Source organism: Caloenas nicobarica, chromosome Z (assembly GCF_036013445.1).
Source record: "Caloenas nicobarica isolate bCalNic1 chromosome Z, bCalNic1.hap1, whole genome shotgun sequence".
NCBI lineage: Eukaryota > Metazoa > Chordata > Aves > Columbiformes > Columbidae > Caloenas > Caloenas nicobarica.
The window spans coordinates 89,796,873-89,810,329 of record NC_088284.1 but is presented as its reverse complement, the minus strand read 5'-3'; the positions used below and the strand labels follow the sequence as shown (position 1 = coordinate 89,810,329).

The 13,457-nt window shown below is 38.5% G+C and overlaps 1 protein-coding gene across 4 annotated transcripts in view; it reads right to left on the bottom strand.

Moving 5' to 3' along the window:
• FRRS1 (ferric chelate reductase 1) overlaps nucleotides 1-13,457 on the bottom strand; it is a 29,017-nt gene that overhangs the window by 5,684 nt on the left and 9,876 nt on the right. For 2 of the 4 annotated variants that reach the window (XM_065656344.1, XM_065656345.1), the window contains exons 2-11: nucleotides 13,079-13,235; nucleotides 6,736-6,931; nucleotides 6,383-6,519; nucleotides 5,051-5,145; nucleotides 4,220-4,370; nucleotides 3,310-3,489; nucleotides 2,306-2,404; nucleotides 1,616-1,763; nucleotides 938-1,054; nucleotides 12-127 (exon numbers count right to left, since the gene is read on the bottom strand). In XM_065656344.1, the coding sequence (XP_065512416.1) occupies nucleotides 12-127; nucleotides 938-1,054; nucleotides 1,616-1,763; nucleotides 2,306-2,404; nucleotides 3,310-3,489; nucleotides 4,220-4,370; nucleotides 5,051-5,145; nucleotides 6,383-6,519; nucleotides 6,736-6,931 (1,239 nt within the window). In that variant the 5' untranslated portion in view covers nucleotides 13,079-13,235. The remainder of the gene's footprint in view (nucleotides 1-11; nucleotides 128-937; nucleotides 1,055-1,615; nucleotides 1,764-2,305; nucleotides 2,405-3,309; nucleotides 3,490-4,219; nucleotides 4,371-5,050; nucleotides 5,146-6,382; nucleotides 6,520-6,735; nucleotides 6,932-13,078; nucleotides 13,236-13,457) is intronic. The other 2 variants (XM_065656347.1, XM_065656346.1) reach the window with 1 other exon arrangement.

The window sequence follows — 13,457 nt, the reverse complement described above, 5'->3', positions numbered from 1 at the left end:
ATTTTGCCTACCTGAAACCACATCTCCTTTCCAAACAGGAATGAATGAGACCAGACAGGTTTGAAGAATCTTGCAACAATAACACCAATACTAACTGTGGTAACCCAAGCAACAAACATTAGTGCTCCTGAAAATTTAAAAAAAAAAAAAAAATTCTATGTAAACATGAATAATTTAGCTGCATATGAACACAGCTTCAAAGATTAGGCAATAGTTTAGTTGGTACACATATGGTCAGAATATACCAGTGGTAAGTTTTTAATCACCTAGTTCAGACTACAACTTGCTAGCATTTATCTTGCTAGAATGCAAATGATGTCCATATAAAAGAGCCACACTGTGCCCACACAGCACAACAGAGCAGCTCTGGCTACCACACATTTCATATGCACCAGTACAGTCAGTACATACTGGTGAGAGATGCTGTTCTGCCAACAACTTAGACATCAGAGAATTAAAGGTGACATTTGTAACAATTTGTTTCACAAAGAATGAGTGAGAGTTCTCTCATGGGCCTGCTTTACAGTTCAGTACTGTGACAGAAAATATTCTCATTAACTTGAATGGCTCTGGACTGTCAGCTGAGTGGTTCCCCATTTCAAACAGAATTATACCAACAATGCAACTAGGTCAAATTAAGCCAGAGAGAAAAAGGTAAACAAATACAAGTCCTAATTATGAATTTAAGGGAAAAAGGCAAATGCAGGCTCATTTTCCTGGGCAAAAAGAATTTTATAAATACTGCTCTTGAAACGAAAAATTATTAAAATCTTTGCTTTTTCTTACTTCAGTCTCAGGTCTTGCCAGCCAAAAGTATCTATAAGATGAGGGCCAGAAAGACAAGAAGAAATACCTGCTCTGCAATAACAAGGAAAACCTAACTCTCCAGTCTCTGCAAGTCTAGAACTGGAAGACAAAACTAGAAGCTGCAGCTTACCATGAGCTTTGATAAGACGTGGGGACCGGGAACCTCCAATATCCTGAGGAAGGCCTGTGACATTGTATATTCCATTGGTGATCAGAGGCTGACGACGATGTTTATGTATTAGTCCACCTAAGCAATGACATAAAGTGGTTTATTTACAGCTGATGAAACCCACTGCACCTGTAAAATGCGCTCACGCTTTGTTTAAAGCCTTCTTGTGACCACTAAGCATAGTCATACAAACTGAACTGCTGGCATGCAATATGATAAGTCTGTGAATCAAAATTTGAACCTAAGATGTTACCTAAGGTGTCTTGCACACTTAATGTACAAGAACCAACTCATCCCTCTACAGAAAATAGCCTTCTCCACAACACACACAAGAGGTGAAGAATAATTAATTCCCTTTGATGCTAGTCTCCATTTCGAACATGTGGCCAACTCTCAAGAAGCTAACAGTTCTTCACATCAAGTGAGTGTGCAACACACATATAGGAGTAAGATGAACTTCCGAAAGCAAAAACCATGATCTGGAGAGGTAGTAAAGATAACTGGACTAAGCACCTAAAACTTGGAAAACAGAGTCCTTAGTTCAGATACTAATTTTCAGCTAAGCCATATCTTATACACAGGTTCTTAACTCATTTAGAGCTGTTCACAGAAAAGCAACCAGATGCAAGTCAGGTTTACCTTCACTAGCTTCCCCATCTGCCAGAAAGATGTAGTAGCTCGCATCCAGATTAAATCTCCCTTTATAATCAGGAAGACGAATACTCCTTCTGAAAGAACACTGAAGAACACCATCCACAAGTCTCCATGATACATCTTCAAGGGCATTCTGTGAAACACGAGACATTTAATACCCAGTGTTTTCAGACTGGGAGAGTAATTGGCTTAAAAGTCACCCTACAAAAGACAAGAGTGTCACTGGTACACAAAGAAAGAACAGCAATGATTGAGGGGAATGAAAATCTCTTGCGTACCAACTTAGAAGGTATGTCAATAAGTCAACCCAGTAACATAAGGGTTGGACTTCTTATCACAAACTTTTCCAGCTCATAACAATCTCCATTTCCCTTCCAATCTTTAAGATATATCAATTGCAACTGCAGGCCTACCAAAGGGATGGAGTAATAATGGACACAAAGTTCCTCAATAGAGTAAGCTCCTATCATGTGACTTACTTTTTAAAAGTAAATTTTAACTTCCAAAGGTAACATTCACGGGGAAGAAAGAGCCCAACCAATCTCACCTTAAAGAATTATAGATTCATCTTACCATTTACAGCTGCTGTGCAAATAAAAGCACAAAGCAGCAGCCAACCATTCATTACTTTGAACCTATATTTGTGGAAGTGTCTTAAGTTATTTTCCAATGTACCTCTGAATCCAGAACAGGAGGACTTCGCCCCTTCAGATAGGCAGTGCTTACATGTACATGGTGGTCCTCACTAACACACACATATGCATCATCACCACCCTGGAGAGTTTAAATGAAAAAGATATTTATAGCCCAATAAAAACCAGTCTCCAAATTTGTTTAGTGATTTAATATATACAAGACCCAAGAGAGAATCCTCTAGCTGTCAAGTTATTTTCCAGCTTTCAAACACTTCAGTACTACAGGGGAACCACATTAAGTCAAAGAGACGACACACAATAAGGCACATCGTGATTTACCCTCCCTCCCAAGGTAACAACCATGTTATCAGAAGTTTTTTTAATTATTTAGAATTTACTGAATTAACCAGACAACATAGACGTGGATGTTTATGTTATTTAAACACCCTCTTCAGTTAAAAATTGGCTTTCTTCATAGCTATAAAGACCAAGTAGTGTTAAGAACCAAGTGTTCTTGCACTAGGGACATAAATACTAATATAAACAGCTTCTCCTTTGTGTAACAGTTATTTCATAGATTATGCATTTGTCAACAGCATTGTCCGTTTTAACACCAGTTAGAAAAAAAAGACTCTCTAAACACTTTAAGATAGAATGGAGTCACTCCCGTACAAACAATGATGAAGTGCAAATGGCTTCCAGAAAGCATAGCAACTCGGCTTCTGATAGGCAAGCGTTTTTGGCCAGGTAACAAAGCAAGACTACTCCCACCAGGAATTCCAGTCAGCTACTGTGCAGACAGGTTGGGTTCTGCCAACACCAATATCCCCAGGGAAATTCTACTGCAAATAGTCAGGCCTGAGCTAAAACTGAATATCCACCTATAAAAGGCAGCCTGGGAGCTCTCCCAGCACTATGGAAGGAAAGTTACCTTGTTTGACATCTAGCAGCATTTCAGTTTTCCATTTGCATCTTTTGCTAGAGTATCATTCAAACTTTACTTGCTTTTGTGATCTTAGTAAAGTAGTACAATAGGACACTCACCATCCACTGGTCATGGGACAATGCAAACGCTAAATATCCTTCACTTGGACCACTCATTTCAATAAGTACTGAACTCTCCTCTTGTTGGAAGGACAGAAAAAAACAGGAAGCACTTTCAGGATCACAGTTTGAAGGGTTCCTAATGCAGAACTTCATACTTCCACAATCAGACGTATTAAACTAGATAATTAAGCAAAGGAACAAGTCATAAGCAATGAGAGTTTCCCTCTTCTTCCTTCCTTTCTACCCCATTCTAGAAGAAAGCATACAAGGAACAGCAAAGAAATGCCATCTGTGTCTGCATGCCAATTTCTTAACCCATCCCTACAATTACCCCAGGCCTGGCAGGTAAAATAGTGGTGAGTTCCAAGCTGTACTTTTACTCGAATCCCCAGAAGTGTTCAAGGCCAGGCTGGTTGGGTCTTTGAGCAACCTGGTTTAGTGGAAGGTGTCCATGGCAATGGGTTGGAAGTAGATGATCTTCAAGGTCCCCTCCCATCCAAACCATTCTACGATTCTATGATTAATGTAAGTCAGTAACACAGATGAACTCATTGAAGGAAGTTTCTGAGCCTGCAGTTACTAAATAGGAAGTTATTAGTCAAGATCAGAGCAAGTCTTTTCCCATCTCTCTTCCCAGATACACATAATATTTTCTGACCATTAAGCTCTAAATGTTCTGTCAACCTTTTGACCCACGCATGCTATCACAAAATTTAATTTAACCCACACAAGTTTAGGCAACTCAACTAACCTAACAGTGTAGCTGTCTATATTCTTGGTCTCTGATATCCAAGTTACTCATCCATCATCTCTCCCTTTTGTCAATAGGCTGTATCAATGTGATTTCATTAAATTCCATTGATCACAAGCATTAAAGACAGAATTACTTAGGTTTATAATTACTTACTGGCTTTGATAAGTAGGAAACAGGGTGTGAAGTTGATATAGCCTTCGATGTTGCACCCAAGGGTGTTGTTGGGGATAGTGCATTAGGCTGAGAAACAATGGGACCAGGAATCTTCACCCAGAAAGTCCTGTATTTCTTCACAACTGTAGCTCTTAAACACAACACACAGTGTCATTATTGTATAGATCAATAGCTGATTGTTACTTTAAAAAAAGGAACCACTTCTATAGTTTGTACAACTTATCTGTAAACCCACTATCTTTATGCAAACCTTTACCATTTTATGTATTAAAGTAGGAAAATAACTGAAATTTCAGTGGAAAAATAATTTTAAACATACTACTGCATGTTCTACTGGCTATAAAAAAAAAAAACATTCCTGCCTGTGGCACAGATTACAACCTCAGAGAAAAGTTGCATAACTTTTATCCATTAGTTCCCAAAAAGGTAGCAGTATAATAAGAGGGTATACAAACCATTTTGTTGGGTACAAGCACAGAAAAAGATTCTTAACACTGTATATTACAGGCATGACACGTAAGCAGTTAACTAGAACCAATAAAGAAGCTGGACTCTCAATCCCCTTCTACTACCCGCTCCTTCCCCCCCTCCCCAAAAAAAAGAAACCACACACCAAACTAAAAATCTCCAACATTTCTGAAAAAACCCACAAGTGTCTACATTAACGTAGACTCTGCAGCAAGCAAGAAGTGTCAACTTTCCAGTCCATTAGACCAAGGATACTTTTCAGCTGCTGGCCAATATTTGACACAGATGATCGTACAGGTGTGCTTTATTTGCATTTTAATAAACTAGAAATAATTTACTTACAGAAACTGTACACGTTTTGGTGCACCTCCGGGAGCAATCCAATAAACTTTTATGTATTTCTTTTTTGCTTTACTTGTGTGACTGACAGCTGAATTCTGTAAACACACACATATCAAGAGCTACATGGTAGATATGCACTAAGGAGATTTCAGCTAACAGTCATGACAGTCTGCAGCTCAATCCTAAACAGACACTGCACCATTACACAGCACAGACCCAGTGCAACTGGCTCTTTCCCAGTCAGTCATCATTAACTCCAATAAAATCTACCACTGAAACTTACACATACTAACAAACTTTAAGGCTCAAAGGAACAACTAGAGGTCTTTCAATCCAGAAGACTCCAAGGATGAGACAGAGGTCCCTGTGGCATTTGTGCAGAAATGGTGTGATTATGCCCTACTTTTTGACAGTAAGAGCATGAAGGGACAGCACAATGACTGTATAGCAAGAACAGAACTAGTATTCCAAAGGACAAAAACAAAAAGCAGTTTTGGGATCAGTGATTTATTTGCACAATACAAACAGATCAGACACAGCACTGAACTAAGTCCCCAGAGCACAGACGGCACAACTCAGACATCCCCATAGCTTTATGGCATTGATGAATGCATTAATTGGATGCCACTGGGGAGCAGGTGATAGAAGTGGAGAGAAGACAAAATATATCTAGGCAGATTGAGAACTTTGTCCACACCAGCTCAGATGACAATATATGTTCATGAAGTTCAAGTGGGTTGCTGGAACACCACCCACAGTTCACATCACTTGCACATGGCAAAATCAATTTATCTAAAACGGATATTGAAGATTGTGATCTAACCTGTTACTAGGAAGGCTCCATTAAGAGTAACTGACAGAGCAACACTAAAGAAAATAGTCTATTCTGGTGTTAGTTTACCACAATAACTGAGCTAAACTTTCCTTGCTGTAAAACATTTTCTCTGTCCTTAACAAGCATGAAAAATGATTGACGACTCTTCTCCTCAGAATAAATAGAGCATGCCCTCCTTTTTGTCATATTAAGTACAATAAGCAGGAATACGCTACATTCATTGTGCACGAATAAAAGTTATGTTATGAATGCTGCATCTTCCTGCAGCGGTCAATAGCCTTCTACCACCAGGCTAGTTTAAATTATTCATAAGAATATAAGAATAGTCTGACAGAGCTGTAGTGGACTGTGGCCTCTATACCGCAAGTTACGCCAATTTCCTTAGAGACACCCTGAGCTCAAAGAAGATTACATTGCTTAGATCTGTCCTATTGCAGACATGGTTGAGTACAGACACCTCAGTACCTGACATCCCATTTTCAGATACCACACTATACCTTGGTACGGCCACATGTCAGAAGCTGAGAAAGTCTCCGGTCAGCTAACACAAAAGAACCAACCGCAGGGCTATCCAGGTGATCTGCATCCCGGGCTTGTATGAAAAATCCTTCAAATTCTGGTCCAGACAGATGAACTGAAGAAGAAAAATAAAAGGAAGTTGAAATATTCTCCAGAGGAAAAACTGAATATTTCAATGACCACCAGAAACTCATTTTTCAAGCTCTGAATGACTGCTAAATGGATCACATGAACAAGATTCAACAAGATAAATTGAGTATAGCTGAGTGAAGACATGTTATAACACAAAGAAACAGTAAATTAAACTCTTCAGCTATGACTGACACAATACCTTCTATGTTGTCCCCTGGTTTAAATTTAGTCTTATCCACTGTAATCGTGTGCTCAGGTGACAGTTGTGGAGAGCCACCATGACAAGGTATCATGCTAGTGCAGGCTTCTCTTACTTTTCCATTCGGATAGCCATCCACAGATGCACAGAAGCAAATAAACATCCAAAGAGCAAAAGCAAGACCAGGCAGCTCCATCTATATAAAGTAAGAGTAACGGACAATTAAATACAAACATTTAATTACAGGTCACCACTCACCTGTAGAAGAGTCAGTTGAACACTGAAATTTAAAAACATGTTTAGAACAAAAGCATGCATGAGAAGATAGTACTCCCAGCTGCAGAAGCTAAAGGTAAGGTGTACTTCTGATAACTGCCAGACTTTGCAAGAATGTTCATAGATACCATGTTTCAGGCCATCAAGAGTATTGACAGTAGAGGGATCCCCTCCATCCACTGGGGAGGATTATTTCTCTCAGTACATTTTGACATCACTTTTTACATTTCTTTTGCTTACAACTCTCCTGTTCTCTCCCCCCTGCTAACCCCCCCTCCAAAAAAAAAAAATCCAAGTCCCTTAAACATCTGGCACAGGACAGATGGACCTTAAAACATGTTTCATTGATGTATAAAGGTCCACAGTACTTAGGAATTACACAGCTAGTCGTACCAAGCCCACTCTGTTATTAATCACAGCTCCAAATTGTGCATCATTACGGACTGCCTTCTGTTTCCACAACTCGTGTCTATTTCTTCACATATGACAAATAATTCCCAAGTAACAAGTTCTTCTTTCTGCAGGGAAGCTAAACTTGTCGAATGTCAGAAATAGATTTTCTACATGCACAAAGCAGGAATTTGATATAAAGATACAAACAAATAAATATGTATGTTTGTGGCAGACAAGCACAAGACTTCTCCTTGGAACTCTTCCATTTGAATATTGGACTTCCAGTCAATTAGTCAAACAATATCGCTGTTTGTCACACTCTCATTGGGGGAACAGTATACACAAAAAATATGTAGGTAGTATGACCCAAAACAGTTATATGAACCCTAATTTCAGCATTCATTTTTTAATGTTTTACTCTGCCACAATCCTGTTTTCAAAAAAAGCTGTGGTAATTGTTTCATTCCTTAGCAGAACGCAGAGCTTACAGTTGTACGGTGGTTTACAGAACATCTTAGCCAGCAAGAAAAAGCGTTTGCATGTCCAAAACGCCAGGAGAACAGAGATAAACCTCCTTTCAATCCTTAGGCACAAGAAGCAGGTTATCAGCTCTAATGGAACACACATCAGGCAAGTAGGTCTGCCTTCTGGAAGAGTCATGCCCACTTTGCACCAAATGATAACTAGTATCAGGTTATGAAGTTCCCCAACATCACATATGGATGCAAAGATAGAAAGAGCACAAAGCCACTTCAGACTGAGCTCTGATACCTAAAAAGCAGCCAAATTAAGACAAGGCATGTCCTTGGTCTTGCACACTTTAAGAGTCATCAATCTTAACTTTTCCAAAGTTCTCATACATTCAGTGCTAAAACTCCACAATATCCAGGAAAATGCCACATTTGTACTTCAACATAACAGCTCCTCGGCAAACTTACACTAGCAAATAGAAGAAAAATCAGAGATGAGAGGGGGTTGAACAGTTACATTCCAGGAACTGGGGGGGAAAAAAAACCAAACACACCACAACACACCGAACAAAAACAAAACACACCAACACCACAAACACACACACACCACATTCAACTCCTCCTCCCAAATATTCAAGATAACATTATGATAATATCTTTTACTTCTCGTTAAAGTAAGCCTTTCCTTTTAGTTCCAACACTTCTCCAAACTGTCACAAATTTACATCAACATGATTTTATTCATACATTAAGGAAGCCTATAGGAAGCTAAGGACTAAGGTTCAGTACTACAGTGGCATTAAAACAGCTTTAATATGCATCAGTGAAATCTTCAAAACCAGTTGGTACCAGAAGAGATAAGGCTGCGTACTGCAGAGACAAGAAAAAGAGTAGGTTAGTATTCTAGTTTAAGTAGCAGAGGATGTGGTAGGGATATAAAATGAAACACAAAATGTTCTTTGGCAGACTCGGCTGACTCAAAAGCTGTCAGAATAGGAAGCAGCAGAGATTAAGAGAATGAAAAAGCCCCAGATCTGAAAGAAGTACTGTACTGAGTAGGAATTTTTTAAAACCTCTTCTCCTGTTTAAACAGGGTTAACTGTACAAGAGTAGCTTTCTCTATGCATGTTCAATGATATGGGCTAAATACTATAAAGAATAGTAATCTCTATATTAAAATTTAGCCTTCCTCAAACAACACTTACTCAGTTGCCTGGAGAAGTCCCTTTCCTCCTCTAATCTGGAAATACGTCACAATACCATGTGTTCCACTTACAAAGCAAAAGACAAAGATGGGAAGCACTCTTATAACATCAGTCATTCTATGGTTAAAGATTAATTTTGTATTTTTAGGAAGATATCTCCTAAAGTGTCATTGTAAACAAAACAATACAATAGGTCAACATTCTGGAAAAGTCGAGCTTTAAGAAATTATTCTTTAATTTCAAATTAAAGAATTCTAAACTTTAACACAAATACCATAGTAAAATAATAATATAGGAGAATATCCTATTTAAAACTGTAGTTTACAATAAGCAAAAATAGAAGTTTACAATCACTCATCTGCTGCCCCCAATTCAGCTAGCACCTCACTGTGCCTCCTCACCTCCTTTTGCAACACGCACACATCACCTCAGCCTTCAGCCAAGACCTGTTCAAAACAAGCCTCATCCCAATCACAGTGAGCAAGAAAGACGAGAATACGAAATCTGAATGTACAGGAAGGGAAAAGGGAAATCCAAGAGATGCCTATAACTTCCTCATATAAGCAGGTTAGGATGTCTCCTTTGGCTCTAAAAAAGTATTTGTTACAAGAGCACGAAATAGTATGTCATGCCCTCACGGATCTGACAGCCTGGGCAAGAGAAGGCAAAAGTGAGTTAGTCTGGAAAACTGAGCACATATCATTAGTAGTTCAAAAATGAACAATACTAAAAAAAGCACCTAAGGAAGACACATAATTAAACTAATGAATCAGCAACAAGCAATTCTTCGGAAAAGAAAAACTGTCTTTATACTCAGGCTGAAGATCAATAAGCAATTATATCCATCCTCAGTCAAGTATTTGCACAATAAATTATCTGTTTTGCTAAACAACCAACCAACAGAACTCAGCCACTGGCAAGCAACAAGTCGCTCCTGTATAAAACAATCAACTCTTCTTCTGGGGCACTACATGGTTTCCTCTTTGCTCTGACTGCAGTTCTACAGCCACAATAGCGTACAACCCCCAATAAAAAGCATTAGGATTAATGGCAAAAGGATTTGTTATGGAGAAGTTAAGTTCAGGAAAGCTGAAGTGTAACATGTGAATCATGCTTAACCTCACCACAAAATAATAAATTACTTTTAAAGAATAACGTAAAAATAAAAACAGTTCTCCGCCTGTATCAAGAGGGACCTGAGAGACTGATCAAATCTATCACATCTTACAGAATTGTTACTCTATTCTACTTCTCTCAGAAACACATGTGAATTAGAAAAAAACAAACCACACACAGTTACTTCACATTCTAATACCCTCAGTTTCTACTATAACTTAGTATAAGTTGTAGATATGTCCTTCTTGACAGATTCTGCTTGCAAGTTGTATTAAGAAGATTTGGCTGTAGTGGTTTATTTACAGCCCTTTGAAATGCAACTCATTGGTGGCAGCCTACTAATTAACAGACAGTCGAGTTCCCTGTAGTAAAGAGGAATAAGAATAATTGACTTCAGGACTGAATCATGATGATATTAACAAACATAAAAGCCAATTCCTGCAGCATTTTTCAACTGGCAATTCTCCACCGTTTTTGTTAACTTGCTATCATTTGAGCAGCCTAGAACAACAGGGAGTTTAAGCATTTCTGCACTATCCAGTGACTTGTTTTCCAAGACAAATGCATTACACTGAAATGCTTGTGTTCACCAAAGGCCTGAGAGTACAAATAACCTCCTTCCTCCACCCTACCTGCCAGCTGCACACCATGCAGTAGGTGCACCAACAAATGCCCCCGTCAGGGTTACAAGGATGTGCTTCAGAGCACACTGGCTCCATCATCAGAACACAGCCACATAGTGCTGATTGCTGATTTTAGTCAGTCTTGTACTAGGCACAGACTTTTCAACAGGTTGTACACAACAAAAGACAGTGTAAGATCCAGGAGTCCTTTCTCTACAGAGAGATTAGATACTAGCATATACCACACCATTACAGTGCAAGACAGTTATTCAAACACTACGTTCATACCTTGTTTTGGAATAGAAAAAAATACTTGAATACTTATGAGTTTGAAGAATGACTGCAAATTTATTATTTCCTCCCCACCCTCTCTACTTAAATCTTCAGTATAGTATAAAACTCACACCCCCGGCAGGAAAGAAAGCTTCAGAACAAGTTTGTTTCAAGAAACTTCATCATTACCTGTAACTCTAAGTGTTTCAAATACCATGTAACTCTCAGGGCAGAGGAACGGAGAAAACTGCATACTTGAAGCCATTCACAATACAGCCCTAAATTAACAGCAAGCCAAAAAAACATAGAGTAACAGGCATCTCTTCAGCACCCTTGCCTAACTTGGGCAAAATGCTTCAGAAAGAAGTTAAGGTTTTCCAAGGAAGCTGAGTAATTGGAATGTCATTTAATATTTATTTTATATGAATCTTGATTGTAACTGTAAACTTCAATTTCATATAGAGATTACTCAATACTAACAGTTGACTTCTAAAGCAGTCTAAAGTTTCTGTCAAGCATCTCTTGAGCCATACTACCAAATTATTTTATATGTTTAGTGGGCTGGTCAGCACTCAAGACAGAAATTAAGCTTTTTGTTAGAGCACCCTTCCTTACATTGCACACAACCCACCAGAAATTTGGAGGAAAGTCACATAGAAAAATCAGAATAGAGATCCCAAAGGTACCCTATGCATGACCACAAATCCCAACAGTAGTTGGATGCAGAACAGTTACTTTAAATAAGAGGCAGACAAAAAAAGTTCATTGAGAACCTGCAACAGATATTCCTCAAAAAGCAAATGAGAAACAACCATTTCAACTAGTATGGAGATGAAGTAGCCTCGCATTCTTCATAATTATGATGCACCATGACAAGAAAACAGCACCTCTATGATAAATAAAATATTAATTGTTAAAGGCTAAAGTAATGATCTGCGGCTTAACTACAAGAAATTTTGCCTGGCAAGGCAGACTGCAAAGAGAAATAGAGGTTTGCGCATAGTAAGAACTACAAGCTTCTGTAAAGTTTCAATGCAATACAACTACACTTGTTGAACATTTAGGATTTATTACTCCATTCATTCAGGAGTTGCCTCCTCCTCTTAAGTAGAGAGGAGGGAAGAATAAGTTGGGAAAAAAAAAAAAAAGCACTACAATTTAAGGAACAGAATCTTTAAAAGCCTGAAACAACCATGTCAAAATTTAGTAAGAACATTTTAATGATACTTAGCATACAATCTTACAGTAATTGGATTTGGATAAATGGAAGTTATTAAGTTACTCCCTCTTGTGTTGAAAAAGCTCCTACACTCCCTGCAGGTATCAACAGCTAAGGAAGCCCTCATAGACTAATTCCTCAAGAGCACAACATTCACACACAGACTCAGGATCCCTACACAGCAATTACCTTCTTTCAGCTGTTTAAAAGAACTTCATTAGCTGCAGAGTACAAAATTTAACACTAGTTTTCGAGAGAAAGAAGAAATGAGAGGAGAGACAAAGTAAACTTATTACCAGTTCAAAGGTGCAAAAAACTACCATAGCCAGAACTTCTCCTGAGCGCCATCAGACAAGAAGGCAAACGAAAGGAAAAAGCTGTCTAAAGGAGAATAAATTGTATTAACAGAAGGTGTTTGTACCATGTTTCTTTAGAAATACTTTTTTACAAAGCAAAAGCAGATGGCCTCACTATCCAAGAGTCACCTTACCTCCGAGTTCAGAAAAAAGGCCTGGGTTAACTTCTCCTGCCCATTTAAACGTGGCCACATTGCAATAGGTAGAGCAGAAAACAAGTAGCACTCACATTAACAATAACTCATTACTTTTAAAAATAAGCACATACACCCTCTCCCCCATGCCCACAAGATAACAAAATATACACACCTCAGGCTCATGGGCCTTTGTACTCAGTACACATTCAGAGAGAACATCAAGGCTTGTACATTTCAAAATGAGTTTTTATAACGCTTTAAACATAGGTACTTACCTTACAGCCAGTGCTTCTGTTATAGCAACTAAGTCTGAGTGAAATTGCTATTAGCTTTCTACTTATAAGACAACTCACATCACATTGTAATCTCTTCTATTTGACCTGCATTTAACAGTATTAACCTTTATCATAACCAGGATCAGAGGAAGTTTGTCTGAAAAAAAAAACGGTACACACACAAAAAAGGAAACATTTGTAAGAGCATTCTTCGCTGCAGGCACACATTTTATAGTGCTTCCCAGATTGCGCACATCAGACCCCACGCTTCAGCTGAAGCGTGTTAAGTCATAATGAAGCACCAACCCTGCAGCTTCCTTTGCTTTGTCAGACATGTGCTTCCACAGACCTCAGAGTTTCAAATTAAGCAATTAATTTA